The 27606-nt window shown below is 39.6% G+C and overlaps 3 protein-coding genes across 4 annotated transcripts; 2 read left to right on the forward strand and 1 right to left on the reverse strand.

Annotated features, from left to right (window-relative positions):
- The first annotated feature begins 358 nt into the window (after positions 1–358).
- On the forward strand, positions 359–8579 carry sel1l (SEL1L adaptor subunit of SYVN1 ubiquitin ligase). Of its 2 annotated transcripts, none has more exons than XM_008312893.3 (21): positions 359–908; positions 1023–1060; positions 1404–1599; positions 2161–2328; positions 2566–2671; positions 2903–3065; positions 3324–3377; positions 3527–3586; positions 3669–3750; positions 3851–4005; positions 4145–4201; positions 4288–4356; positions 4703–4780; positions 4865–4927; positions 5082–5169; positions 5380–5528; positions 5796–5961; positions 6081–6158; positions 6273–6445; positions 6602–6730; positions 6872–8579. In XM_008312893.3, the coding sequence occupies exons 1-21, from the start codon at positions 824–826 to the stop codon at positions 7289–7291; spliced, it is 2577 nt and encodes an 858-aa protein (XP_008311115.2). In that variant the 5' UTR covers positions 359–823; the 3' UTR covers positions 7292–8579. The 2 variants fall into 2 exon arrangements, with proteins under 2 accessions (XP_008311115.2, XP_016889340.1); XM_017033851.2 differs by having other exon boundaries at positions 6084–6158.
- Positions 8580–13012: 4433 nt separating this feature from the next.
- Positions 13013–20483, forward strand: chga (chromogranin A). Its single transcript, XM_008312822.3, has 8 exons — positions 13013–13313; positions 13574–13623; positions 14649–14742; positions 16233–16301; positions 16377–16454; positions 17314–17634; positions 18388–18806; positions 19977–20483. Exons 1-8 carry the CDS (start codon positions 13268–13270, stop codon positions 20058–20060), a joined length of 1161 nt encoding a protein of 386 aa, XP_008311044.1. The 5' UTR covers positions 13013–13267; the 3' UTR covers positions 20061–20483.
- A 1949-nt stretch (positions 20484–22432) lies between these two features.
- Positions 22433–25350, reverse strand: ccn2a (cellular communication network factor 2a). The gene is made up of 5 exons (XM_008312823.3): positions 24884–25350; positions 24500–24716; positions 24151–24405; positions 23854–24065; positions 22433–23749 (listed from the first exon to the last, which is right to left on the reverse strand). Exons 1-5 carry the CDS (start codon positions 24944–24946, stop codon positions 23453–23455), a joined length of 1044 nt encoding a protein of 347 aa, XP_008311045.1. The 5' UTR covers positions 24947–25350; the 3' UTR covers positions 22433–23452.
- Between the last annotated feature and the right edge of the window lie 2256 nt (positions 25351–27606).

Consider the following 27606-nt stretch of genomic DNA (forward strand, 5'->3'; position numbering starts at 1 on the left):
ATTTTTAGACATTTAATCAACCTTTAATTAAAAAAGAGATAATATATAGGATATTTATGCAATGGCTAGATAAATATACATAAATGAGTCAGAGAGAACTAATTCTGTGATATATATGTTTAAAAATAAAAATATAATGTTACCTATTCACCGTAATGCCTATATGAGGCATACTATTTTAAAATTATTTTGCTGTAAAACATTGTGTTATTATTACGCCCTACTGACACGCTGTGGTGTCGTGGACAAAGCCGTCAGACAGAAATATAATTGTGTACGCACCTGATTGGCCGGTACGTTTTTAGCCTACGTTCGTTGGTTAGTGACGGGCGAAACGTGCCCTGATTGGTCACTTCTAGGGAATAGGAAGTGTCTATCAGTAGTAGTGCTTAACATGGAAAGCTAAGTACAATACTGTGCTGTCATTATGAAGTAAACGCAGCTATCTGCTTAAATATTCGCACTTAAATCCGGGTGTCTTTATTATAAAGAAGTATTGTAAGTGTTCAGGAAGTTCGATCAACAGCAGGGCATATATTTTTTGTGACTTGGAGTTCAACGTCTTCACACTGTTACTAATCTAGCTTAGCTTTGCACTGGAATTTGTTAGCGTCCGTGACAGCTACAGGAGCTAAAATTATCCTTGTTAATGTGCACACCGAATTAGGTGTCTTGTCGTCCGCTCGGTCCGCTTGCGCGTGTGTTTTAATATTTGTGTTAATAGTGCTGCTCACCAAAAGGACTCGGTTCTAGCTGAATGTCGGCTGTTAGTCTTAGCAGAAGCTGCAGTAGCTAGCATAGTGTTAGCCTGTCATTATCAGCCATGGAGTTGAAAAAGTGTGTGAAAACAACGAGAACATTTTATCTGCTGGCTCTTTTGTTGGTTTTCGTCAGTGTGGTGACCTGTGGTAAGTGTCATTGTTTCAGTGTCTCTCCCTTATTAGTTTAGTGGGGCACAGCTGTTCTGTTTGAGTAAAGAGAACAGGATGTCCCATAATCACTGTATTGTTGACATTTTTCAGATGAGGATCAAGACGGAAATGACGGTCCTGAATTGAAGGTATGTTAGAAACAGTCAACATATAATCCAGCCATTTAAGGAAAACAATAATAATACCTCTAAGAATATGGCTGGAAACTAATTAACTAACGTCAACATTATGAGCTGCAGTGTCTGTTGTTTCGATTATTTGGTGTCCTTGCTGTTTAAGTTAATAAACAATGCACAGGTTGATTCATTCTTTTGCTTTGTAAATATTGTCTTATTTAAACTCTTGATTTTACTAGTTAAATTTTATTTGAAAAACTGTAATTCAAAAACTGGTCATTTACCATGGTTTTGACATGTCCACAACATTTAGCCTTTTTAATGTTTATGTAATGTATGTGACATTTTCCCTTAGTCTTATCATGATCCAGAGAATGAAGAGGAGGAAATCCATATGGCGTCAGTAATAGTGGCAGCTGCTTCTGTGTCTTCTGGTCGGGACGGAACTCAGCCAGAGGAAAAGAAACAGGCTTTAGATGATGGACTGGAGGGAGAGTTGAAGGAAGACCTGCCTGAACAGCCTCCTCCGACTGAGGAGAAACCTAAAGAAGGTAATTTATTCACAACAACAAAGGTCACTTTGTAATCCATTATAAACTCATACGATGCTTTTACTTGACAAGGGTTTATTGTGTCTTTATTTCAGGCTCACACGGTATAACAACATTTTTTTAAATGTAGAAACATTCCCACCTTTTTTATTTTCTTTTAAGGTTTATAAGTATTGTGCTTTGCAGTTGGTGTAGTCAATGTGACTACAACCAATTTTTATTTCTGATAAATTTCTTTTTTTTTAATATACTAACGTTTTCGTTTTGCTGACTCAGACAAAACAAATTTGTGTGGTTTCACACTGCCAAATTGTGTAAACAGTTAAACCCCATGAGAAATCAATGCCCTGTGCACCTGTGCCTCCTCTTGCAGTGGGTTACATCATGCAATGCAAAAGGCACTGTGTAAATCATGAGCTGTATATGGGGATGAAAACTCACAACAAACTTTGATGAATTTAGATGATTTTTCTCTTTACTCCATAAATTAACAGCCACATCATTGTGTTGTTTAATCAGTGATTAAATCATTATTTTGCTTTAATGTTTTCTGTTATACAGTTCCTGTGGTGAATGGAGGCACAGCTCACGGAGAGCCCTGCATCTTCCCATTCTTATTCCAGCATAAGGAGTATATGGACTGCACCACTGATGGGCGGGGTGACGGCAGGCTGTGGTGTGCCACCACATACGATTATGATCGGGAAAAAAAGTGGGGATTTTGTGAGAGTAAGTTGTCCATTCTTGAGCGTATAAGTATAACCTTTTGCAGAAGATGTTATTCTTAACATCCTCAATTGTTGTGGGGATTTACACAAACACACTTACTGAATCCTTACAGCTGCAGTACAGGATCATTGCAACTGATTTGGAGTATGGCAGGATAATGAATGATGACTGTAACCCTTTGCTTGATGTTGTCTAAAAGCAAAAAATAATATTTATGTTTTCTTCTGGTTTCATTAGCGGAGGAGCAGGCACAGCAGAGACTGTTGGCAGAGGAACTGGAGGAGCAGTACCAGAATATTCTGCACATGCTCAATGTCACCACTAGAAAGGCACAGAAAAAAGAGTGAGTAATTGATGCCGATACTGATTTGCTTTTTTCATGTACTTTGTCCTCGATGATCTGTTCCTTTGTAGGAGGCACTTATGATGTGCAGCTGTTTCTCAGTTCCTCTTTTCTCAACACACTGAGTCACGTTATTCCTGTTTCCTTAAATGTCACGGTCCTGTTTGTTGTGCACACATTACTTCCGTTACCACCTCAGCTCACTTCAGTTTATCCTGCCCATCTGACTAGGTTGTATGAGAAAATGCTCCGAGTGTCAGAGAAGGGTCACCAGAAAGCTACAGAGAAGGTGGCGTACGCCATGTTGTTTGGAGATTACATGAACCAGAACATCACCAAAGCCAAAGAGATGTTTGAGAAGCTGGCAGTGGACGGTTCACCCAAAGCTCAGATGGTACATCATTTTAAACTGTAGAGAAAATTCGAGATTATGGATTAGACAAAATTGAAAAATATAATTTGTGGTATTTCATATGTATAAAAACACAATTCCTCATGTATTTCTCGATAATATCTGCTAGTAAAAATACTTTGCTGATTTATGTGTATTTGAAAAGATCAAGCTGTAGTAATTTTACTTGCCTTAATAAAAATATTGCTTTTTATTAGTAGTACGTTAATAATAATTTCTGTTATTTTTTTCGTCTTAAAGGCCCTTGGCTTTTTGTACGCAGCAGGACTCGGAGTTAACTCAAGTCAAGCTAAGGTGGGTTTTGCTTTATTAGAATTGTAATTAGGTATTACATTGATATATTTAAATTTATAACAGGTATCTTATACAGAAAATGTAATTTCTTTAAATATTACCTACATATTGGTTTGTGCTTGAAACTTTATATTTTCTTGTCACTTCAGGCCTTGGTTTACTATACATTCAGTGCTCTTGGAGGAAACATGCTAGCTCATATGATTCTGGTGAGTCCATTTATTGATGATCTTTACAGTTGCACATTCAATGACTATGGTTTTCAAAAAGTTTTTTTTTTTGTCTCTTCAGGGATACAGATACTGGGCAGGTGTGGGTGTTCCTCAGAGCTGTGAGTCGGCACTAACACACTACAGGCTTGTGGCTAACCAGGGTAAGTTGAAAAGTTAATGCAGTAACCAGATGTAAGGATGACACTAATGATCCCTGGCTACATGCTAAATATTTTCTCTGCTCTTCATCACTTCCTGTAGTGGCCAGTGACGTGTCGCTGACAGGCGGCTCAGCCGTGCAGAGAATCAGACTTTTAGATGAGGTGGAGAACCCGGGCTCCACCAGCGGCATGTTGGAAGAAGACCTGATCCAGTATTACCAGTTTCTAGCTGAGAAGGGAGATGTGCAAGCTCAGGTTACAAAACTTTTTTATTATTATTACAAAAAGGACTGTTACTTTTTTTTTTTTCTAAATCGATTTGTCATAGTTATTTAAAGATTCTGTACATCTCCATCTTTACACCAGAATTGTTTTCTTTTCCTTCTTTTTGTAGGTGGGTCTGGGTCAGCTTCATCTACATGGAGGACGTGGAGTTGAACAAAACCACCAGGTGTCTTTCTATTAATAATTTCATAAAAATTATCACCAGTTATTTTAATTATGAGAAATCTGAAGCTGATGCTTTTTGTCCACCAGAGGGCGTATGACTACTTTACTCAGGCTGCAAATGCAGGAAACACGCATGCAATGGCTTTCCTTGGCAAGGTGGGTGAAATGAGATGAATATTTAGTTTTGTTGTTTTTTTTTCCTATTGAAGTGTCTGTAATATTTGTTTTTCTTTTTACCCTTCTGTCACTTTTTGTATATGCAAATATTGTGAAAATACTGCCCACACTGTGGGAGTAAAGTCAGATAAATGAAGAGCTGCTCTGAGTCTCTTTCAAAATGTAGTTGGCAGTGCTGTGCTTGAAACTGGATTTGTACCTAAATTTGTTAATACAAGACTATAGCCATCTATTTTATCTATTTATCCATTTAGAAATTGTAATTTAATGTTTAATGTTTTTTCATTCTTTTGAATCTCTTTTTTTTTTGTCTTATGTCTCTCAGATGTATTCAGAAGGCAGTGAGTTTCTGCCTCAGAATAATGAGACAGCTTTGCAGTACTTTAAGAAGTCTTCTGATTTGGTAAGAATAGAAATTAAACAATATATAAAAGACCTCTTTTACATAAAAGTGTTGATTTAAGTGTCATTATTTTTTAAAACACAGGGTAATCCAGTAGGACAGAGCGGCCTGGGCATGGCTTATCTGTATGGAAGAGGTGTCCCAGTGGTAAGGAACATTAGTTTTTTAAAGTTGCCTTTTCTTTTTCAAATGAAATTTATGGCTGTTATAAATCTTAGTTTTTAAATTTGTGAAGCTTTCTCTCTGTGTGATGGTGTTGAACTGAGAAGAGATTTTCATTCCCTAACTTGTGTGTTTTCAGAACTATGAGCTGGCACTGAAATATTTCCAGAAGGCAGCAGAGCAGGGCTGGGTGGACGGGCAACTCCAGCTGGGAACCATGTATTACAGTGAGTGTTGTGCACATAAACAGACATTTGTGCATCTACGTGGTGTGTAAACATTTGACACCAAGTCTTTGGTCAGAGATTTTTCTCATTTGTGCCTTTCTCTCTTCCAGTATTTCCTTTGAATCATTAATATATTTTTATTTTCTATTCATTGGATTATTTCTTTTCATACATTGTTATTGATATTATTTTCTTTTCTTTTTTGTCCAGATGGTATCGGTGTGAAGCGGGATTACAAACAGGCACTCAAGTTTTTCAACTTGGCATCACAGGCTGGTCACATCCTGGCCTTCTACAATCTGGCACAAATGCATGCCACCGGCACCGGTGTGATGCGCTCCTGTCACACTGCTGTGGAGGTAAGCTATTCTCCATAGCTTTGACTAAATATGATATTATAGTGCTCTCACTCCAGATCCAACGATCAGAGTGTAATCCAAACAGATGGCAAAAATGTAATGAAGCTCTCGTTATAGCTCTTTGGTCCCTAATTTATTAAGAAGGTTGCTTGTAAGTTAATTTTAATAGTCTTTGAGTTTAAAAGTAAGAATCCTCAGAAATGGCACTTAATTGTTTGCACTCTGTTTCATGAATGGTTCATGCGTTGACCTTTGTCTTTTTTGCAGCTTTTCAAGAACGTGTGTGAGCGTGGCCGTTGGTCAGAACGTCTGATGACAGCCTACGGCAGCTTCAAGGAAGGGGAGTCTGATGCCGCACTGGTGCAGTATCTGCTACTGGCTGAGCAGGGCTATGAAGTGGCCCAGAGCAACGTGGCTTTCATTCTGGACCAAAGTAAGAAGAAAACAGAGGTTTTATATTTAGACTAGAATGAGGGAGAGAGAGAGTAAAGTCCTGGTAACTCTTTAGCTCTTTGATGTTTGACATTTTTTCCTTTCACTTGCATTTTCAAGCAGAAGGTGCAAAGATCTTCAGTGAGAATGAGACCTACCCTCGCGCTTTGCTCCACTGGACACGAGCTGCAGCACAAGGTGAGTCCTAAACATCTGCCCCTCATTAATTCTACAACATCACTCCATTCAATTCTGCATAAAGAACTCTTTGTTGGAATTTGTCAACACAAACATTGTTGATCTATTGCCCAGGTTACACTGTAGCGAGGCTAAAACTTGGGGACTATCACTTCTATGGCTACGGGACCGATGTGGACTATGAGACAGCGGTGATCCACTACAGACTGGCCTCAGAGCAGCAGCACAGTGCTCAGGCCATGTTCAACCTGGGCTACATGCATGAGAAAGGCCTGGGCATTAAGCAGGTGTGGAGCAGAGTTTCACTGCTGACACCTCTCTGCAGTGTCTCGTTATTACATTTATGTTCATTCTTAGCTTTAGTTGATAGAATTTCACTGTTCTGTTTATGGACACAACAGTCTGGTTTCTGATTTCTAAAAAGTTTGTTTTTTGTTTTGCAGGACATCCATTTAGCAAAGCGTTTCTACGACATGGCAGCTGAGGCCAGTCCTGATGCTCAGGTCCCAGTTTTCTTAGCTCTGTGCAAACTGGGTCTGGTTTACACACTTCAGTACCTGCAGGATCTGAATGTAAGCACTTCAATTCTCTCAAAATGCACAAATAAAAGCTGTCCAACAGCTGGGTGGGGCTTTTTGTGTGCAATTGGAAAAAAAAGTAAAATGATCATATTTTTTGTAATAATAATTTGTTTGTGGTGTATTTTCTCACAGTTGAAGGAGGCCATGTCTCAAGTGGATCTGGACCAGCTTCTGGGCCCAGAGTGGGACCTCTATCTTATGACGGTCATCGCCCTTCTCTTGGGGACCGTCATTGCCTACAGACAGCGCCAGCACCAAATCGTAGTTCCAATCCGTCCACCACCAGCCACTCCTGCGCCGACGCCACCTGCCAGGCCACGTCAGGAACAGCCACAAGCCCAGGCTGAGCCCCAGGAACAGGTTGATACACAGGCTCAGGGAGCAGGAGCCCAGGTAGAGGAGGAGGAGGAGGAGGAGGAGGAGGAGGAGGAGGAGGAGGAGGAGGAGCAGGAACAGCAGGCAGCAGTGAGAGGACCGAGTAAAGACAGACAGATGAACAGACATGGGCTGTCAGCACCACTGCATGGAGCAGCTGCAACTGCCATGAGCTGAATACCTGCTGGTCGGAGCTCCTCTTACTTTCTCTGCTCTGCTTCAGGCCAATGGTCAAAGACTTTAAGATGCTGCAGAGATGTGCAGCCTCTGGACTCTTTATAACGCTGGCCCCTGTGTTTAGCACATGACATTAGACATGTTACTGGACTTGGCTGCAGAACAGAGAGGGGTGAGGTGGGAACATCACTGACTCCGACAGATGAGTAAATCTTACAGCAGCTCCAACGTCCTCACCATGGAGATAGTTTTACTGTTTGTTGGGATGTTAGAAGCATTTTGTTTGACATAGCTGATATCTGATATGTGCGTTAGTTTCCTCTCACTTTTTTGTGTTTTTAGAGAATAACATTCAGTTGAACTGATTAAATACCAATTTGTGCAGTGAAAATTGGAAAAGGTGGAATAAGATCGTTTATATTCACTAGCCCTTACTTTGATTCTATTAAAGAAGGCGCCTGTTTTGCCGACACTTTTCTTCATACACGTTTAATTAATTTGATTCGGTGTCAGAGTGCTAGATTAATTATCTGCAATTAACACTTTTTTTCAGCTTAGCAAGCAACACAAACATTTTGTGAGATTCTTTTTTGTAACTGTTGGAAAATCCAGCGTGGAATCTTCTTTTGATAAATTATTTAATTTTAACCCCAAATGCTTCATTGTTTACGTTTCCATTTTAAATAACAACCTCTGACTTTTGGGCAAGTACATGAAGTGAACGTTTGAATGCCTGAGAAAACCCACTCCTAATGAGCCAAAGTTATAAGAAAAACAGATGGGAACAGTCTTGTAAAATGGCAAAAGGCTTTGAGGTTTAAATATTTTTCCATCTCTTTGCTGTTCTTTTGTTTTTTTTGGAAAGAAGTTCAACAATTTTCCTATATTTTCTCGTTGTGTCTTTAGCCTGGTGTTGGCCGGAGGCAGGAAGTGGAACAGCCAGGCTTTCTGATCACAGCAGTCACACACTGGAGTTTTGGATTGTTTTTACTGTGGAGAAATATTTTAACACCAATTCAGCTGTTGTGAGAACATTCACCTCCTCACATTAGCTCAAGTTGCACTCTCCACACTCACTTGGATCGAAGTCTGAGCTTGCAATGGAAAGAATTCAAAGTCCCAGTTATAGTGTTTATTTAAATAAAACTGGCAGGGTTTAAATCTGGCTCAAGCTACTTTTTTTCTCCAGGGTCCATTTATTCAGTCTGACTGTTTGTGCTTGTTGTTGGAAAAGGTTCTGTTTACGTACGTGCTGCACAAAACCAGGAATAACCGTTAAAAAAAAAAAGAAATGATTCTGCTCTCAGTGAGATACATTTATGTTCACTCTCCAAAAATGATTCTACAATGAATCACTGGCGATATGTCAGGATGGAACGTTATCAGTAAATAAAGGCTGTAATCATGTCTGTTAACTTGACATTTTAATTAAAATGTTATATTCTGCTTAAATGTTAACAGCTGCAGTAATATCTCATACCATGAATTTGATAGATGATAAATGTCTGACTGCCGCTGCAGCCCCTACAGACATTTATTGCACGTTCAAAAATAATGGGCTCGTAATTTATCACCCTGCTTTGAAGGAAGGGCGGGACAAGGTGAACAAGCTATTTTCGCCTTTGTGCACTTTATCAGAACGACCAATCGACTGAGACGTTGGATGCTGACTTGTGCTTGTTTTCTGCATCATTTAAGGTAAATGCAGTAACAAGGGGAATTTCAGAACACGTGACACAGGTGCTGTATCTCCTGTTTACTGTGAATTAGCTTCAGACACAGGAGTTATTGCATTCATTTTGACTTTAGGTTTATGACAGGTTATAGAAATATTTAAAGCAGATATGGTATGCAAAATTAACTAACAGAGTTTTCACCTTAATCAGTAAGTTTTAACCCTTTATTTTAAACATGTTTTTATCATATTTACATGACCAAAGCATTGATTTCTCTGTGGTGATTTGTTTCTGTTCTATGACTCAAAGTCACTGCTGCCTTTGAACAGTCTCTACTCTTGGTGCTGCTCTGTTTGTTTGGTAGTTTGTGTGGGTTGGACACCTGTATTGACATGGGGCCACTAAAACCTCTGTTTATCCAGAGGGATCATTTCAGCTTTATGTCCCCTTATTTAGGGCTCTACTTTATGAGCCATGATATAATAGCTGTAAAACTTTTATGTATTTGGGCTGCAGGCTGCCGCTGCTGAGAGAGATGACCTGCTTTACTACTCCCTGTTGGATGATGCTACCTGTTCCTTATAATATTCCTGCTCACGGTCCAGTACAGTAAAGGCACGGGTGATGATGTGGACGGTCATATTTAGCATTTTTAAGCTACATATGTGCTGCCTGAACCTGTGTTTCTGTACTTGTGTCCAAACTTACAGAATGACTGACAGCTCTTAGCTGTTCTCAAAGGCCTGTGTGACATTTGTGTTTAGTGCAAGGCAGGTAGGAGCTGCACAAAGAGGCATGATGATGGTGATGATAATTTTGGTTGTTACCTGTTGGTTTTTCTGTACATATTTTTTTTTCGGTTTACCATGGGTGTGAATGTGTGTGGTCTACCTGTCTTTCAGCCCTGACAAAGATTCATGGACAGATGGGTCTCGACAAACAACTGTGTTATGTGTTGAAAACTGCCTTGACCCAGCTTATAAATGCAGCTTCAGCTTATTCCTAGAGATAACTTTCATAAAAAAAATAATTAAAAAAAGGATAATACCAGTCAGCATACGTTTTCCCTTTGGGAGCTGTGCTGGATACGTTTTAAAGAGCAGAACAGTTACAGTCGTGTGTTCAGTTACAGTGTATTTTATCTATGCTACTGTATATAAATATATACCGTATATACATAGTCCACAGCTGTTTCTACTTCCCCATACAGCAACATGAGGCTCTGCTTTAATGAACAACATAGTGAACAATAAACTTACAATGTTTCAGGGCAGCTTAAAAATCCCAGTATAACGTTGTGCCAAATATTTGGTTCTTCTTCACTTCTCAGTCCTCTTTGCTCTGCTTTATCATTTAGGACTTAAGACAAAGGAAACATAAATATATATTTATAAATATATATTACATGCAGCTAATACAGATTTGTTTTTATTCGTCCACACACTACCATGTAAGTGTGATATACGAGCACCACGTCCATATGCTTGTCCTGTCCATTTGTCCTCTAGTTAAACAGCTGGAACAGAATATTATCTATTGAATGACAGATGAGTCTAACTGCATGGGCAGGTGGGGGCTATATTGAGCTCCACTCAGACCACTGAGGTCCACTTTGAACTCATAATTTCTCTCTTGAATGGAAAATGATAGCAGAACACACAAAGCTTAGCAGGGATGAATTATGTGCAGGAGAAAGGGATGCTTTACAAAGTAAACAAAGACAAACCTTTTGGCGACTCACTTAAACGTCAGAGAGCGTGTTTATTAAGTCAGTCGACTCTCAACGTAACTTAACCCTTTGGATAAAATAAATAGCATTTATATTGCTTTTTTTTAATGACACAAATTTCCTCAGATGTGGAAGTTAAATTAATTCCAGTCTGTTTTTGTGCCCTCTTGTCATTGCATCAAAATGAAAGGCTGTTCATGTTTAAACAAAGCCTGTTCTGCTCTGACGCAGACCGGTCTTTATTGTCCCTCTGAAGGTATAATGAGATCTTTGGGATCTCGCTTGACAGTGCATTAGGAAATTAAAAAAAAAAAAAAAAAAAGCAAACAGCACAACCCACACCCTGGAAACCTCTTTGTTTCTCTCTGTGTTTTTAATAAACATGTGAGGAGCAAATGAAAGGGAAGTGACTGTGTACATCTGCCCTTATAAGGTAAAAGAGAACAGTTTTATGGGGTGGTTGGATGAGAAAGTGTGTTTATCATTAATTTAAATTTACCTGACTTTGATACAGCATATTATAGATATCATTTACATATACACACACACACATATATATATATATATATATATATGTATGTATGTATAACATCAGCATGCAATTATGACCATTAAGAAATGTCATTCTGAATTTTTCTTTCTATTTGCACTACATTTGACATCAGGCAACTGCGAGATGCTTCTGGATGATTCATTCTGTGACGACAGGTGCATTTTTAGAAATGAAGAACATGAAGCTTGAGCATGAGTCAGTCCTTTTCTATGAGTCAGAAATCCCCCGAATAAACTTTACATTAACTTTAAAAGTGTTGGTAAATGAAGAAATTATATTGTTAATGTAGTCATATGAATTTAGAATGCTTTTAGGAGCATGAATTGTAATGCTTCTCACGGAGTTACTGGTTTACAATGTTTTTTTATTTTTTTGATTAATTTATCCTCAAAAAAGTCAGTGGAAGATGTTTTAAAATTTAAAATGATCATCTGTGATAAAGAGAAAAAAGCAGTATTCAAAAAGGAGGATGTGTTTTATCACATCTTTATTGAGTAGAGAATTGTTAACAAAACTCGGGGATGAACTGAATAAAGAAAAAAACAGGAAAAAAAAGAATAATGTGCCAAATTGCCCAAGGTGCTGAAGGTTGGAAATAAAATAATAATAGTATTCGTGCTTCATATTGGCATCTGTCTGTAGATGATGCAAGACTTTTGCACGGTAGCTTGTTGTTGTAGCATTAGCTGTGTTTTTATGGAGACAGACTGTACGTGGAGGGCTGTGTCACCTGCGTTTCCCTTTGTTGTGTTGATGAGAAGAGTGACACAAGTCATTATTTCCTTTTCTCTGTTTGTTCCATTTACTCCTATTCAGATGAGTTCCTCAAATGATGAAAGTGGGCACAGCAACAACAAAGGCAGCAGTCACTTTCAATACATGGTCACCTAGCAACACGTTCATGAAGATGAGGCACAGGATCGGTGAATATACTGAGATGATACAGACCTGTCCAATGCGGAAATCATACAGTTAACCACAAAATTGTAACGTAATTTTTTTTAACTATGTCATCTGTGTTTTTATACAGAGGAAATCATGTAGTTTCACCTGAGAAAGTAACATTTATATTTGCAAACAAAACAATACTACTGAACAAGACTCAAATATCACAACTACCAAGGTTACGTTTCTTTTTTTGTTTTTTTGAAAGACCTTTTACAAATGTCTTTTCAGAAATGTTTCTTAACAAGTTTTAGAACTTGCAAATGTCTATAGTTGTGTTTCTGCCCAAATAACTCCAGATAAAAAGACACATTTGAAGTATATTTTTTATATAAGCTAAATGTATGGTTGTTATCTTTGACTCTGTGGATATAGAGACAAAATTATATTTAGAATTGCTATTTAATTTAAATTATAAAAACACTGTTTCATAGCAGTGAATTTTAGTATTTGTTTTTAAATTTTGGATGATTCATATAACAGTAAATGCAACCTGAATTCAAATCAACTTAATGTGACTGGGCTCATGCACAAAATACAGGGAAAATTGCTCCACTTTGGTTTATCAAAAATATAAGTATGTAAGACATTAAATTAGTACAATTCTGATTTAAAAAAAAAAAAAACGTGTTAGAAAACACAACAGTTAAAAGAAAGGAAACTTAATGAGAGAATATCAACACTACGTCATTCAGGGGTTTATGTAAACCTGTACACGCCCTATCAACCGCTGAGGTATGGTCAGGTACATCACTTAACATTCATTCTGGGATGATGTCACTTCCTCTCTCTCCACGTCCTCTTATAAAAGCTGCTGCTCTCGCGGTGAGGTGTTGGTGGAGAGAGCAGAGAGGACGGAGGCTCACGGACGCAGGAGGACATTTAGCTCTCCAGAAATACCAGACAGGCGGATAAGTTTGGTTCAGGATGCGCCCTTAATCCAGCGCACTTTCTTCCGACGGAGAAAACAAAACAAAAAAAAAACAAACAAACAAACAACCAGCACCGTTTCTGATTCGAAGCTCCGCCGTTTTCCTATTCCTGGAGAGCTGATTCCTGGAGATCATCCAAACATGATCGAGAGAGGGCTGTTCGTTGTGGCTGTGCTGACCAACTGCGGTAAGACAACATAGACGCCGTTCGGATGATCAAGTTGAGGGACCTAAATGTGAGAGACTGCTCTCAGCACCAAGGACAGCGACAGTCCTTTATCGGCAGAATACACGCAGAAAATCCAGACGCAGATTCGCCTTACAGTCACAAACACTAACAAACAGCATGTACCTGCAACACCTGACAGTTAAAGATTCACAGCAGCAGATAAAAAAAAAGAATCGTTGAAGGAAATGTTAATTTTTTTTTTCTTTCTTTCATTGCAGTTCTGTCATTGCCAGTGACTTCAAGTCAGCTGGAGAATGAAGACGTTAAGGTAATATGAAATAAAATATTCATATATATATTCATCTATGTATCGTTTTTTTATTTTTATATGGTAGTAGCAGTTTATTATACTGTTGTCTTTGGCGTTATCACATAACTGTAGTCAGCATCTACAAGGCACTTGTGTGTTCTATTCAAAAGTAATAGAATTACACAGATTAAATTAATTTAAATGCAGTGACTTCTTGGTTACAGAGGACCAGGACCACTTTTTACTGCCTTGCCAAACGGTCGTATTGACTGCTGGTCTGATCAGTTTAACTCCTTCACTGTGTGCTATCACTACTGTGTCTCACTATAACCTTGTTAAAATCAATACATGTCATGCTCAGAGCAATGGAGAGCCTTGACCTTCATCATCCGGCTTTACTGGATCTGTCTCTCGGTAGAGCCGGAGCAGGAGTAATGGTGTAGTGTTCCCCTTGTGTGTGAGAGAGAGGGAGTGAGCGAGAGGGAGAGAGGGACGAAAGAAAATCTGTGAAACCAAGAAAAAAATATCTCGATTACAATTTGTTAGGTCTGCTACATATATATATATATATATATACACAGAGCTGTGCAAAAGTCTTAGGCTGTGACATTCTCATAAACAGAGGATTCATATATATGTATTGATATTTAAATATATATTAATCATGCTCTACAATGACAGTGCTGCCTCTGGATCTGTTATAAATAAAAGAAGAACATTTCTTGAAGTAAAATACAGTAGACGTTAGTGTGACATCTAAAAGTTTCACTCGTTGAGTTACTGACCTAGTTTGCACAGAAATGTGTTCAAAGAAAAAAAAAATTTAAATCATATTCCCAACTGGCTTTCAGTTGACAGTCATTAAATCCCCCAGTTAAATCTGTTAGATTATTTATTGCATCAGATCAGGATAAGAATAATAGTGAATCAATACGTTTAAAGAGAAAAATGATATGCAGTATCCAGAGCCTGTTCACGGTGTTCAACCCAGGGATGTATGTGTAGTCACACAGGAGTTCTCGTTCATTTTTGTGCACCTGCAGGTTATGAAGTGTATTGTGGAGGCTTTGGCTGATGTGCTTTCAAGGCCTCACCCTGTGCCTGTCAGTCAGGAGTGTCTGACTACACTGAGAACAGGTGAGTAATAAACCCAGGAAGTTGAACCACCATCCATATCCTGAAAACAGACAATGTGCTGCTGCAGCAAGTTGATTACCAATCACTCTGTTCATGAAATCATTACAGTTAAAACTGTCTGAGGTTAGGGATAGTCAACAAATGTAGCTCCTCGTCCTTTTACTTGGAACAGAAAGCCTGAAGACATTTCTGCAGTTTTAACTTGCTCTATTTGCTTCTGCTTTAAATTTAATATCCTGTTTTAAATCGGTTTGTTTTTGTTTTGTTTGGCGGAGCTACAAGATGCAGCTTAAGTTGTCTAATTCAATTGTTCTGCATTCTCCCTTAAATCAAAATCAGAGGAAACAGAAGCTCATTTCTTGTTGGCCTCCGTACTGCTCGCATAAATTAGAAACTTCATTTATTGGCTTTTCGTTGTGAGCCAAGTCAATGAGATATTAACCATAACTGTGTATGTATTTTTATTTAATTTATTTATTGTAATTAATGCTTGGCTTGTCATTGTTCGTTTAACGTTTTAAGCCTGTAAAGCGATAAGATTTGGTTAGAGCAGTGATTTGTGGAGGTTGTTTAAGACCATTTGCCCAGTGGGACTGGTGAAAAAGACTTCTGCCAAACTTTACTTTATCTCCAAAAGGGAAAATGGCTGTTAGAGAGAAGGAGCCTTTGGCCACATTCTCACGTTGGCTCGTTATTTTTCATCAAATACTCCAGTGACTCTTGAGAATGTTTGAGCTCATCTATTTTAAATATAATGATAAAGTATAGCACATTAGCTAATTGGCTCTGTTTGTTGCTCGCAGCTTTTGTTGCTTTAGCAGCAAACTCCAGAGAATTGTTTCCTCTGCTGCATTTCCATCTGCATTCGAGTGCATAAAGCCTCACTGACTTACTTATCTAAATAATAATGGATTGGCAGAATGAGTGGCTGGTTTAAAAACCCACGGTGGAGTGTTATGCACAGGAGGGTCGCTCCCTCTCAGGGAAGGCTATTTGGTTACACAGTCATTGTATTACCTTGATGCTGTCCTTGGAAAAAAAATCAATGTGAACACTAGTCTGTGAGTCTTCCTTTACTGAAGGAAACTATAAACCACCCGAGAGATGAGACATGCGGAGGGAAGGAAGGAGTTATAGTCATGAAAGCAAAGAGAAATAGGAGAAATACAGCCGTCGGCGAAGCATTGAGGATTTTTTTTTTTTTTGTGCTTGCTCTGTGCAGTACATGATTTCATCTGTGGGTCAGCAAAAAGTGCTGTCCATTCAGCTGCTCCACATCACCAGGGGAGTGGAGCTACTGAATGATTAATTGTGCTCTTGCTTGAAAACAGTAAATTTCAAGGCAATTAACTTTGATGCAAAACCACTGGAATAAAGTGATGAGTGATGGTAAAAACTGCAGGATAATAAAAAAGGGTGTTTGTCTCTCTGGTATAGTACAGTACAGTATGTCACATGTCCATCTGTGTTTCATTAATGTGTGTGTGCAGATGATAGACTTGTGACTATTCTCCGCCGTCGCAACTTTCTGAAGGAGCTGCAGGACATTGCAGTTCAAGGTGAGTGAACGGTTTCTCACACAACCAGAGGTGGAAACCTTGAATCACACAGTAAAAACTGATTGTTGATTTCAGGAGGCCGTGAGAGAGCTCAGCTCCAGAAGGAGGTTGTAGATCCGAATGCCACTCCAGAGACGACCCAGAATCCTTCTGGTGAGTTTCTCAGTTGACGTGTTTCTCAGGAATTTTAACTGTGACGTAGTGTATGTTAAACCTTACCTTTTCAATATAAAAAAAAAAAGCTGAGGTCAAACTAATTTCCAGGTCATGTACAGCGTGTACAGAAAACTGCCAGAGGCTGGAAGAACAGTTAGGACAGAACAAGAGCAGAACGGACACAAATGTTTTCAGGTTGATTATCTGAGGGCGTCTAAAGTTCGTGACAAACGTTGACACAGACTAAACTAAACTCCACAAATCTTTACGTTGTAAAAATGAATGCAAAATATATGAAAAAATAACCTTTGGAGTATTGTTTGTATTAGAACCACAAACAGTATATGATGCTCACTCTGGGTTGTGTATTCAGTAGTATTCACTGTGAAGTAATACACTGAATAAACAGTACCTGTGTCTCAAACCTGTGAGCTTATTGGAGACAGTTTGTTGTGTTGTGTGAAGGGTATTTGACCCATGGTATCAATATTCACACAGACATGGAAATGATTTCACAGTGTGACATTGTTAATGTTTTTTATGCGAATTAGCTCAAGGCAGTAGCTCCCAGAGAGCACAGAGCTACTGCAGGGGGGCGCCGCAGAGCAAATAAATTTGAAATTCAATCTTTGCTTTATTTGGTTTAATTTCATTTGTTGAAATTTTAAGAATATTCAAATAAGGAAGCTGAATCTCATGTGTTGCATTTTTAATTTTTCAGGCAGGTAGTGACATAACAGACACATTTGGATGAAAAATGTCCTCCATTTAATATCTCAGGTGATCATGTCTGATCACGTGGTTAAACATAACTTGAAAATCACTTTCCTGAATTTGTTCCTTTTTCCCTCTGCAGATCGAGCCATGCTGGAGGCCTTAGGGGGCCAGGGTGAAAGGTCCATCATTTCTGAGAAAAGAACAGGAAATGGGGATGAAGACGGAGAAAAGAGTCAAAGCCTAAAACATGGAGGCTCCGAGGAAGAAAATGATGCAACCAAGGAAGAGGAGAAGAGGGACAAAGACGAGAGCAGAGAGAGGCACCTCTCTGAGTCTGAAGAGTGGAGTAAGGAAAAGGCTGAGAAGAGGCAGGACGAAGAGGTGGAAGAAGAAGAAGAAGAGCTGAATAAAGAGAAAAGGGGGAATTCAGGAGAGGAAGCTATGACGAAGAATGAAAAAGGTATTTTTTTTGTTTTTGTATTTTGTAGTTTCTGGAAAGGAAAGGAAATACAGTTGATAAAATGATAACTAAGGAACACAGGTATTGTTTATTTTGAGTGTTTTCAGAAGTCAGATTTATGTTGACTTGTTTTTACACGTGCAAATAAAATGACCACAGCCACTGGATGAATCTTAAGAAACTGCCTTGTGGAGGAAAGTGCCTGCCAGGAGAGAAGCAGCTGATTGATGGAAGTGCTTCCATCTAGTAGATGAAATGCAGCCTCCACTGCTGGGGCACAAGGCCAATAATGCTGGCAGAGTGACAGCAAACCAGCTCTAATGATTAAACATCTTCACGTCTTGGAATTTAAATGAGCTGCTGTGCATTCGTTCACACTTACCACAGTCTCTTTCTACAACTGATATTCAAAATGTCATCAAATCTCTAAAGGGATTATTAGGGAGGTTTCAGGCTATTCATTGACTTTGAAGCAAGAAAAAAAAAATTTTAAAAGATTCGCTCATACAGTAGGTTTTCTTTTAAAGGCAGCTTCAGCCAAATCTTCTGATCACTCCTGCTGTGCTGTTAATTCCCATAATGCAAAGCTAGCAGTGCAGTAGGCCAGGCTGCCAGCTGGCAGGAGACATTTCATTACATGGAGTGCAATTTTGCTGATGGAATGTATTGTGCTAGTGGTCAGGTAGATGTGATTTAGAACAAATGTTTGCAGGGGAAAAAAAATAATCAATTTTGTATTTTTTATATGCCTAGGTGTTACAACTGAGGAAAAGCGAGAACAATCCACACACAAACTAAAAAAGGAACAGTTGCAAGATGGTGATCATGAGGAGAACGGAAAAGGATCCTCAATCTCCTCACACAAAAGAGAGGGGGAAGATAAGGAGGTGGAGACGAAGAGAGGGAGCAAAGACAACCTGACACGATGGAGCAAAAGAGGCAAAGGTTTACAGCTGAAGAAGAATGGTGAGGGGGAGGCGGCGCAGAGGGACAGCAGTCCACAGGAAGTGCTGCATCATTCTAAGGAGGTCTCAGCAAACGAGGAGGAAGAGAAGAAGAAAAAGAGAGACACCAAGAGGAGCCCAGAGGAGAAGGAGCTGCAGATGATCGCTGGAAGAGCCCCCGAGGAGAGAAGTCTGGAGGAAGAGGGCAGCGCTAGCAGGAAGTCAGAGGTGAACTTTTGTGTCTCTGCTGCCTGTCAACAGCAAAAATCAGTGATTAACGGTCTAAAACGCTGAAATGTCAGGCGAAAGCAAGTAGATACCATCTCTATCCTGTAGGGGGAGCCCTGGTCCAGGAGATAAATTAGAGAGTATATTTGTTTTATATGTTACACATATTAATATTAATATTAATATTAATATTAATATTAATATTAAATAATAATATTAATATTAAATAATAATATTAATATTAAATAATAATATTAATATTAAATAATAATATTAATATTAAATAATAATATTAATATTAAATAATAATATTAATATTAAATAATAATATTAATATTAAATAATAATATTAATATTAAATAATAATATTAATATTAAATAATAATATTAATATTAAATAATAATATTAATATTAAATAATAATATTAATATTAAATAATAATAATAATAATAGCCACAAACACGTGATCATCATGGCTGTGTGCTCCTCTGTCTCTCTCCCTGGTTAATCAGTTGATTACTCTCACCTGTGTCCTGTGCTCTGCCTGTTCATTAGTGTCACTCGTCTCACCTGGTGCCCAGGGTATATATATGTGTGTGACTTCAACACTTTGTTTGTTGATGTTGGCATGTGGTTGTTGCAGTGTGTTCATAGTATTTCCTGTTGGCTGAGGTCATGTTGAAGATGTTGATGATGTTTTGTGCCACAAAAAAAACAAAAAACCTATACAAATTAATGTATGCAGGCAATGATCAGTTAATTCAGTATTTACAGTTGGGCTGTGTGTTTTCTGTTTTGGCAAAGAGGCTAAAGAGCCACATGTGGGTCAGGAGCCCCAGGTTGCAGACCCCATACTTGGAGCTTATCTTTAAAAAATGACTCATTTACAGCTCACAGCTAAGTGTGCTGTGAACCCAATTCACTGCAAATGAATTTCAGTTACTACAGTATATAATAACCCTGCCTAATCTGTCTGAACTCTTCACCTTTACAAACTCTCTAATCAGTCTATTATGTTTTAATAAGAAAAACTGCAGACGTTTACTATCCAAAACAACACTAATAATATCTAAGTATTAATTTCTCCTGGTGTAATCAGAAACTGGTTTCATTCTAGTGGCACAGTCACAGGAATATGAACCTGTTTTGTCCTCTTATTATCTCTGCAGGAACCTGAGATTGAAAGCCTGGCAGCCATCGAATCAGAGCTGGAAAACGTTGCCCAGAAACTCCACGAGCTGCGACGGGGCTGAGAACCAGAGATAGAGAGAGAAAAAAGGAGAGATTGGCTGACACCGCAATCTTCTCTGCCTCCTCCTTCTTCACCTCCTCCTCCTCCCACGCTTCACCACCTGCCTGGTTTCCACAGATAGAGCGTGTGAATATGTGACAAGTTTTTATCTTTCACTTTCTCTCGAGGATGTCCACACTGCTGCAGCGTCCCTCGCTTCCACCACATACATAGAGTAGCGAAACATGTGCAAACGCACCAGTTCTCTGCATTAGAACAGATCCAACATGGCTCCCGAAAGAAAAAATGAAATTATTTTGTTAGTGAATGTTGACTGTTTTTTTTTTCTCCGTTTTCTCTGACAATCATCTCTGTCCTTCAACAGATTTATCCTGTCTGCTTTGTAAATGATCTAAACACTGCTGTCTGATTTAGGGGGGGAAAAGTAACATCCAGGTAAACACACACAGACACAGACACAGACACACACACACACACAGACTTATATATAATGACACACAATAACTGCATCAATACATGTACAGTACAAAGCTCTTTCTGAACTGCTTACCTACTGAAAAGGAAGAATAAATAAAAACCTGTTAATCAGTCTAGTCAAGCCAAGGCAATAACTGAACGTTTTTAACAAATATGGCAAATATTGTAACTGTATGAAGTTTCTGTAGGAAAAATTAAATTCTCTCCTGAAATCTGGTCATTTCTTTGTTTGTTACTTCGGAGATGAAATGAAGTCTTTTCCACTGCTCTTTTTTTTCATGTATTATACTGCATATACAGTATATAGTGTACACACGTGGTTCATAGTGAACGTACAGTAGTGAATGTACAGTAGCTTCTCGTTGCTAGGATTCATTTCACATGTTGTGATTCTGCACTTGTTTGTGTCTGTGGGCGATGGAGCTGAGAACATGAGTCAGCGCTTGGACAGTCAAGCTGTTTGTGGAGTGCATGTACTCATTTCTACAATGACAACATGTTTACCCCTGTTTTGTTATACTATGGTGGCTGCTGGTAATACGCGGGGACTTCAGAGTAGATGTGGTGTGCATGGTTCAGAACAGCAGAGAGAAAATATTTGCACAAACTCAGTGAAAGGAGTTAAAAATAGGCTGCCAGCAGAGAAGAAACTTTCCCAAGTTAAAGTTACAGCACCATATACTGCAATACGAATACAGTTCATCAGCTCTTTGCACAGATGACAATCCCAAAACTATTTTAGGATTGTATTGTATAATAAAACTTTAGTTTTAGGTCAGTCTGAGCTGCCATCTGTGAGAGCATCATTCCATAAACTGGAGGAAAAATTAGTTGTTGATCCTCAAAAGCAACAGAAGGATCTTATCTAGGACCCTATGATAAAAAGTCTCAAGAAATAAAGTTAGAATAAAATAAAGACGACTGAGTGCGACTGAAGCTGAGGTAGAGTGTTCTTCAAAGGCCAAGGAAAATGTAAATGTCAGCCGTATCGCTGATGCTACACTGTCAAATCACTGCTTTTTGAAGGCGATTTTAGTGGAATTTATTTACTGTAAACAAAAATAATTAAGTTGATTCAGACAAATTCATTAATGTACTAGCACCGAGATTTAAATAGAGAATGAACCTACAGTACCGCTAGAGGGCAACATTGGTCTACTTTAGGCGTATTTTCTTCCGTTTAGAATCATCTGAGATGGAGATTTGATTGAGACAGAATAAGCTTGAAGACATTTACACTTGTGTAATTTGTTTATATCACCAGAGTGCCACTGGTTCAGTTTACTGGATACAAATGCTTACAAACCTTTCTAATCTTTAAAACAGCACTTGAACACTGCACAGCAGAGGTGTTCAGTAAGGGGTGTGTAACCTCTTGGAAGGCCTTGGGGGCATTGGAGAAGGGTTAGTTTCTGCATTGTTGGCCCGTAGATCACCTACGACTTTGGTTGTTTAGCACGTCTGTGCTATATATTTGTATTTATTTATTTTTATCACTTTGGTTTCAGGTTAAAAGTCCTTTGTCTAGCATGTCTGGTGCATTTTTGATAGCAAACCAACTATCTTCATTGTGTTTTTGTCTTAAGTTCATTAAGACATTCTTAAGCTTAGGCTTAATAGGCATATTTGGAGTAAATTCAGGTGGCAGACTTCTTATTTAACTTATTAAGAGACAAAAGCTTGCTGTATAAATGGATATATATATATATATATATATATATATATATATATATATATATATATATATATATACATATATAATTATATATCAAATAAAGCTATATGATGTATGCATAATGTAATATAATACGGAATTATATAGGGGTCATTGTGAGTATTTTTTTCTATCAATAAGTACACCTAATATTCTGTTATTGAAGACACAGCACGAGAAAGTTTTGTATAAAAAATATAACATTTTATTTCCAGCTACAAAGTGAAACATGTAACATTTTTGTCACATTTCTCAATAAAATAGTGAAAAATACTGTGGACACATAGTACACTATCGTTACAATTCCAAGCACAGCACAAATTTGGCTTTTAAATTAACTTAAACTGTACAAATATAAACAACATTTACACAACGACAAGTCGAAGGAATGAAACAACGGTTTTCTTCCAGTCTTTTCCTCTACTTTTTGTACATAATAGACACGTCTTTACTTCTATAAACACAAGTTCTCTTCCTTCTGACCTGAGTCATGTCTCTTTTTATTCAGTGCTGTGGCAAAGCCCACTGTTCCATATCTGACCGTAAACTCTCATCCACATGCTGGGCGGAAACTCTGACCTTTCCTCTACTCTAGGAGGAGAGGGAACAGCGTCTCGTACAGACAAGGCTGACATTCAGGCCTGTGCTAACGCAAACACACACACACACACAAACACACGTACACACAAGGACACATTCAGACCTGTTGAGACAGGGGGAACACTGGCCTGCTGTGGTCTGCGTGTTCCCAACACAGCTGCTTAAAGATGGCAGGTCTGGTCTGGGTTTAGGGCGGGGTGGGCAGGAATTATTAGACACCTCTTTTCCAGAGGAGGTCAGGGTTTAGATAAGGTTTTAAATGCACACTGGAAAATGGTGGGTTTGTCAAAGAAAAAAAAATATTGCAACAGAACATGGCAGGAACCTGACAGCAGGTCTGTCAAAAGTAGACGTTATAGTGCAGGAATCTCTTGGAGCTGCCATGCAGCCCTCTGTCTGAGTCTCTGTGGCTGATACACACCAGCCACACAATACACACAGACACTTGGACAAGTGTCTGGACTAGTTTAACAATGTGAAAATGACAAAAAACAAAAACATAAATGTAACATATATACTGAGCTGCAAAATGAGATGGAGTTCTGATTTTTTTTATGTTTTTGTTTTTTTCAAGTCATAACCTCTGATTGTCCATCAGTGGCTCAAGCCATGTCTCCCATCATCTTCTTGTAATACATGGACTCGAAGATGTCGTTCTCCCCGGGGCAGTTGTAGTGGCAGGCGCAGGACTTGATGAACATCATGTGCTTCTTCATGACCTGTCCATCAGGGCATTTGAACTCCATAGGCAAGGTGGTGGTCCTGTGGGGGGTGCAGCAACGACCGTCCAGGCAGACGCCACAGAACTTGGGCCTGTAGGACTTGGTGGTGGTGCAGCCTGAGATCTCAAACTTCATGGGTTTTGAGAGTCTGGGAGTACGTATGCACTTTTTCCCCTTCTGCAGCGAGAAAATAGGAGAAGAACAATATCAGCAGTTGTTCTTTACTCGTTTATGGTTTCATGGAGAAAGTGTGAGAATAGTGCAGTCTGACAAAAACTCACCCTAATGCTCTGCTCCAGCTGGGACTCGCAAGGTCGCACCATGCACAGTCTGGTCTGTTTCTCAAGGCGGCATTCCCGGTTATCATTGGTGACCCTGGTGGAGATTCCCAGGCCACAGGTCTTAGAGCAAGCACTCCATTCAGTAGTCTGAACCAAGCAGTTATCCCTCATCATGGAGGGGTCTGGACCGTAGCTGTCCTCCTCCCTGTAGGCTGTAGACAGAGGAGGAAACAGAATTAGAATCATCTCCTAAACTCATTTGTGTCATAGTAAAAATATCACATGTGGCTAACTTACCAGGCAGCACAACTGAGCCCAGGACACTGTGTGTGTAGGGGGAGTCACATTCCCACTCCTCACAGCACTTCCCTGGCACCTTGACCCGTCTGGGCATGGGGCAGTCAGGGCTGGGCAGCCTGATGTCCATGGAGCAGAGGGGGACACAGCCCACAGCTCCGTCCAGACAGGTACACTTATACTTGCAGCTGCTCTGGAAAGTCTCTCCGCTCTTGTACACCATTCCTCCAAACACACAGGTGGCTCCCTCTCGAGCTGAAGAGGAAACAAACAGAGTCACGACTCAGCTCTGAGGACTCTCACTCCAGACCCCTGCTGTGCGAAACAGTCACATTCCAGGATGACTCACCTGTACAAACTCCAATGCGTCTGTTAGTGGGGGCTCCAAAGTCGCAGTAAAGGCCCTTGTGTGGGTCACACACGTCTTTCTCAGTGCAGAGCTCCCCCATCTGTTTGGCGCAGACCCTGCAACAGCCACAACCATCCAGAACCAGACTCACTCCGGCTGGGCAATGAGGGGGAGTGGAGGGACACGAACACTGGCCACTGCACTCCTGACCTGCAGCCTGAGGTAAATATGACATTCATACAGTACATTATAGCCACAGCAAGCTAATACAACACAAAGTAATAATCCAGATTTAAAATAGTTCAAGCACTTGGTGAAAGACTGAAAGTCTGACTGAAACTGCAATAAAACACACTCTTTGTAAAAAGAAAAAAATGGACTCACCATGCTTGAGAGGATGATGCAAAGGAAAGGCAGCAAAATCATTTTCTTCATTCCTGCAGACATTCTTTCTCCCTTGTAGAAATAAGTTCTAGTTTTTCCTTCAGTTTCGTTGAAAAAGTCTTCCTTGAGTCTTGGAGTTTGAGCTCGAGAAACCGTCTCTGATCAAGTTGATCTCTTGTCTTGTTTTAGCTGGTGGCGTTTCTCTGCCGCTCCGGTCAAAGTCGTTCTTTCTTTCTTGGTGAAAGCTAGAGTTTAGCTTCAGTAGAGGAGTTGATCTGAGTTTTGACTGGAGAGGCGAGCTACATTTATACTCGCTGGTCCTCGCAGCACGTCACTGGGGGCTGAATGGAGAGCCAGCCCTGGACAAACATGGACATACTTGGCATTCTTTCCTCACTTCCTGACCCCCCACTCCAGACATCCCACATTCCGGCGGTCTGAAGGCATGGCTCTGCTGCTCGGCCAAACAACACTGTCTCTCTCAGAGCAGCTTTCATCTGGAATAGGAGGTTAAGTCTGGTTAGAGACCAGAGACCCCACACTGGGAATTCCTGAAGACTGACTTCACAAACAGACAGTCGGTACCTATTAATATTAATTCAGAAAAAAGGAGAAGAAGAAGAAGAAGAAGAAGGGGGAGAAAAAAAAACTTGAGTACAGTTCAAAAAAGGAAACACAATTAACTTTACATGAAAGGCAGTTAAAGACAGTTAAAAAAACATGTTTTGATTTAATAAACAGATGAATGTGTGAAGAATATGTTAATGTGTAATTTCATAACGACATTCCTCAGCGGTCTGTGATTTAATAAATGAACAGCCAGTGGTGAGGAAAACAAACGTAACTGTATCATTAACTTGAGCTGACGTTCTCTTAAGGTGATCGTTACAGGTGAAAGTTCTGCAGTTTCACTTTTTTCGTGCGTGTGGTTTAGTCTGAGAGCCAGCTGTGGCAGTGACATCAGTGGCTAAAATACATGTTCCAGTATTAGTCACCTAAACACATGTAGCTGCACGGGCATGAATGAATACAGGAGTTTGGTCCAGCAGTATTTTACCATGTTAATGTTTGGTCTTTTCCATAATCAATCATGATTATTCGTGATTAATAAATGAAGTTAACAGAATTTAGCCAGCCAGCATTCGTATGCATACTACAGTTTCCCTGGTGGCCTGTAGGGCCACACAAAAGGCTCAGTTCAAACCGCTTTGTATCCATGTAGAACAACCACATGGACCTGTTGAGTTTGTAGTAGGTCCATTTTACTGCTGATACTCAGCAAAATTCTGTGAATGATTTCATTCTTCCAAGGCTGGCCTCGGTACGAGACCTCAATAGATTGTTAACACAGTAGCATCCATGCAGGTGCAGTATTATACTGTAACCACCAGTGTCACGGTGGTGCGACTTTCAACTATATACAGCTGCTGTAGGTAGATTACAGCATGTTCTATACACGGGGTCGATGGGTTTGAAGGTAACTTAAATGGAGCAGAAGAGAACGTTTTTCTTAGATTTTTCTCAACAGGAGGTCAAAGGAAATTCAAACTTTTTCTGTCTCACAGGAGGTCAGAGGTGTACAGCCACACAGAGCAGCAGTCACTCAAGGATGTAGTACATGTGGAGGAGCTAGGGTTGGCGGAGTGTGACCTCAGTTCAGTCCAACTTGCTGTAATTATCTCCTGACTGAGTGTCATGTGAGTCAGGGGTTACCAGCTCAATATTTTCTTTATTGCGCCACCTGCCGAGTAGTGATGAGGAGTTACACACTTTCTGTTGAATAGGCTGCTGTATTTCATAGAGTTTTTACACCTGAAATGTAATTACAGTAATGACAGTATGATACAGTACAGTACTGTTATGTCATGTATATATCTGTTATTCAGTGCAGTCGCAGGAGGATTGGAGGCTCTGTGGTCATTTTCCTGTGATACCTGAGCACAGACTACACAGTCCTGCCAAGGTATGCAGGACGCTGATTAGCGGATAAAGAGTAATGATCCCAGGTATTAACTGAAATGGGTGTTTGTTAACACAAGCATTGGGTTTCCTTTCCTAATTTGTGCAAGTATGTCATTTTTGAACTGACATTTAGATTCTTCTGAACACAAAGGCTGGAAGTCTTTTCCATGTTTGTACTGGCACTTGGACTAAACTGGGTCTTAGAGAGAACAAATGATGATTAAAAATCCTGAGTCGACCTAAGTAAGTACATAAGTCCATCCTGGCCCGTGTTGACATGTGCGGCTGACTTACCGGAACAAGAGCTACATGTTCTTGGACTTCTCACCTGCCTAATGAGGTTTAGTCTAAGATCAACTTGAAAGTCCAGGTGTGCCTCATCCCTGGCCAGGCTTATTTTACTACATCAAAACCCAGAGTGGAGGATTGCAGGAAAGAGGCGAGACAGAGGTTTGTGTATTTTTTTTTTTTTGCAAAAAAAAAAAAGAAAAAAAAGGTGGATCACACACCAGGCCAGACTCTTATGAAAGACGGCCCTGCTCCTTCCCCAGCCAGCGAATCGGAAATGAAAGACTCCCAGAGAAACCTGGAGCTGAAGGAATGCTAGTGAGAAGCCAGCAGACAGGGCTGTTACTACAGAGGAAGCATCCCCATATAAGGACGTCTGTTCTTTTCCTAATATGGATAAGTTCTCTCTCTCACTCTCTCTCCCTTTCAGTGCTGGCTCAGTACAGTAGGGACTCCTACTAGACTAAGGAAAA

The sequence above is a fragment of the Cynoglossus semilaevis genome, chromosome 7 (genome assembly GCF_000523025.1).
Source record: "Cynoglossus semilaevis isolate Cse_v1.0 chromosome 7, Cse_v1.0, whole genome shotgun sequence".
Classification (NCBI taxonomy): Eukaryota; Metazoa; Chordata; class Actinopteri; order Pleuronectiformes; family Cynoglossidae; genus Cynoglossus; species Cynoglossus semilaevis.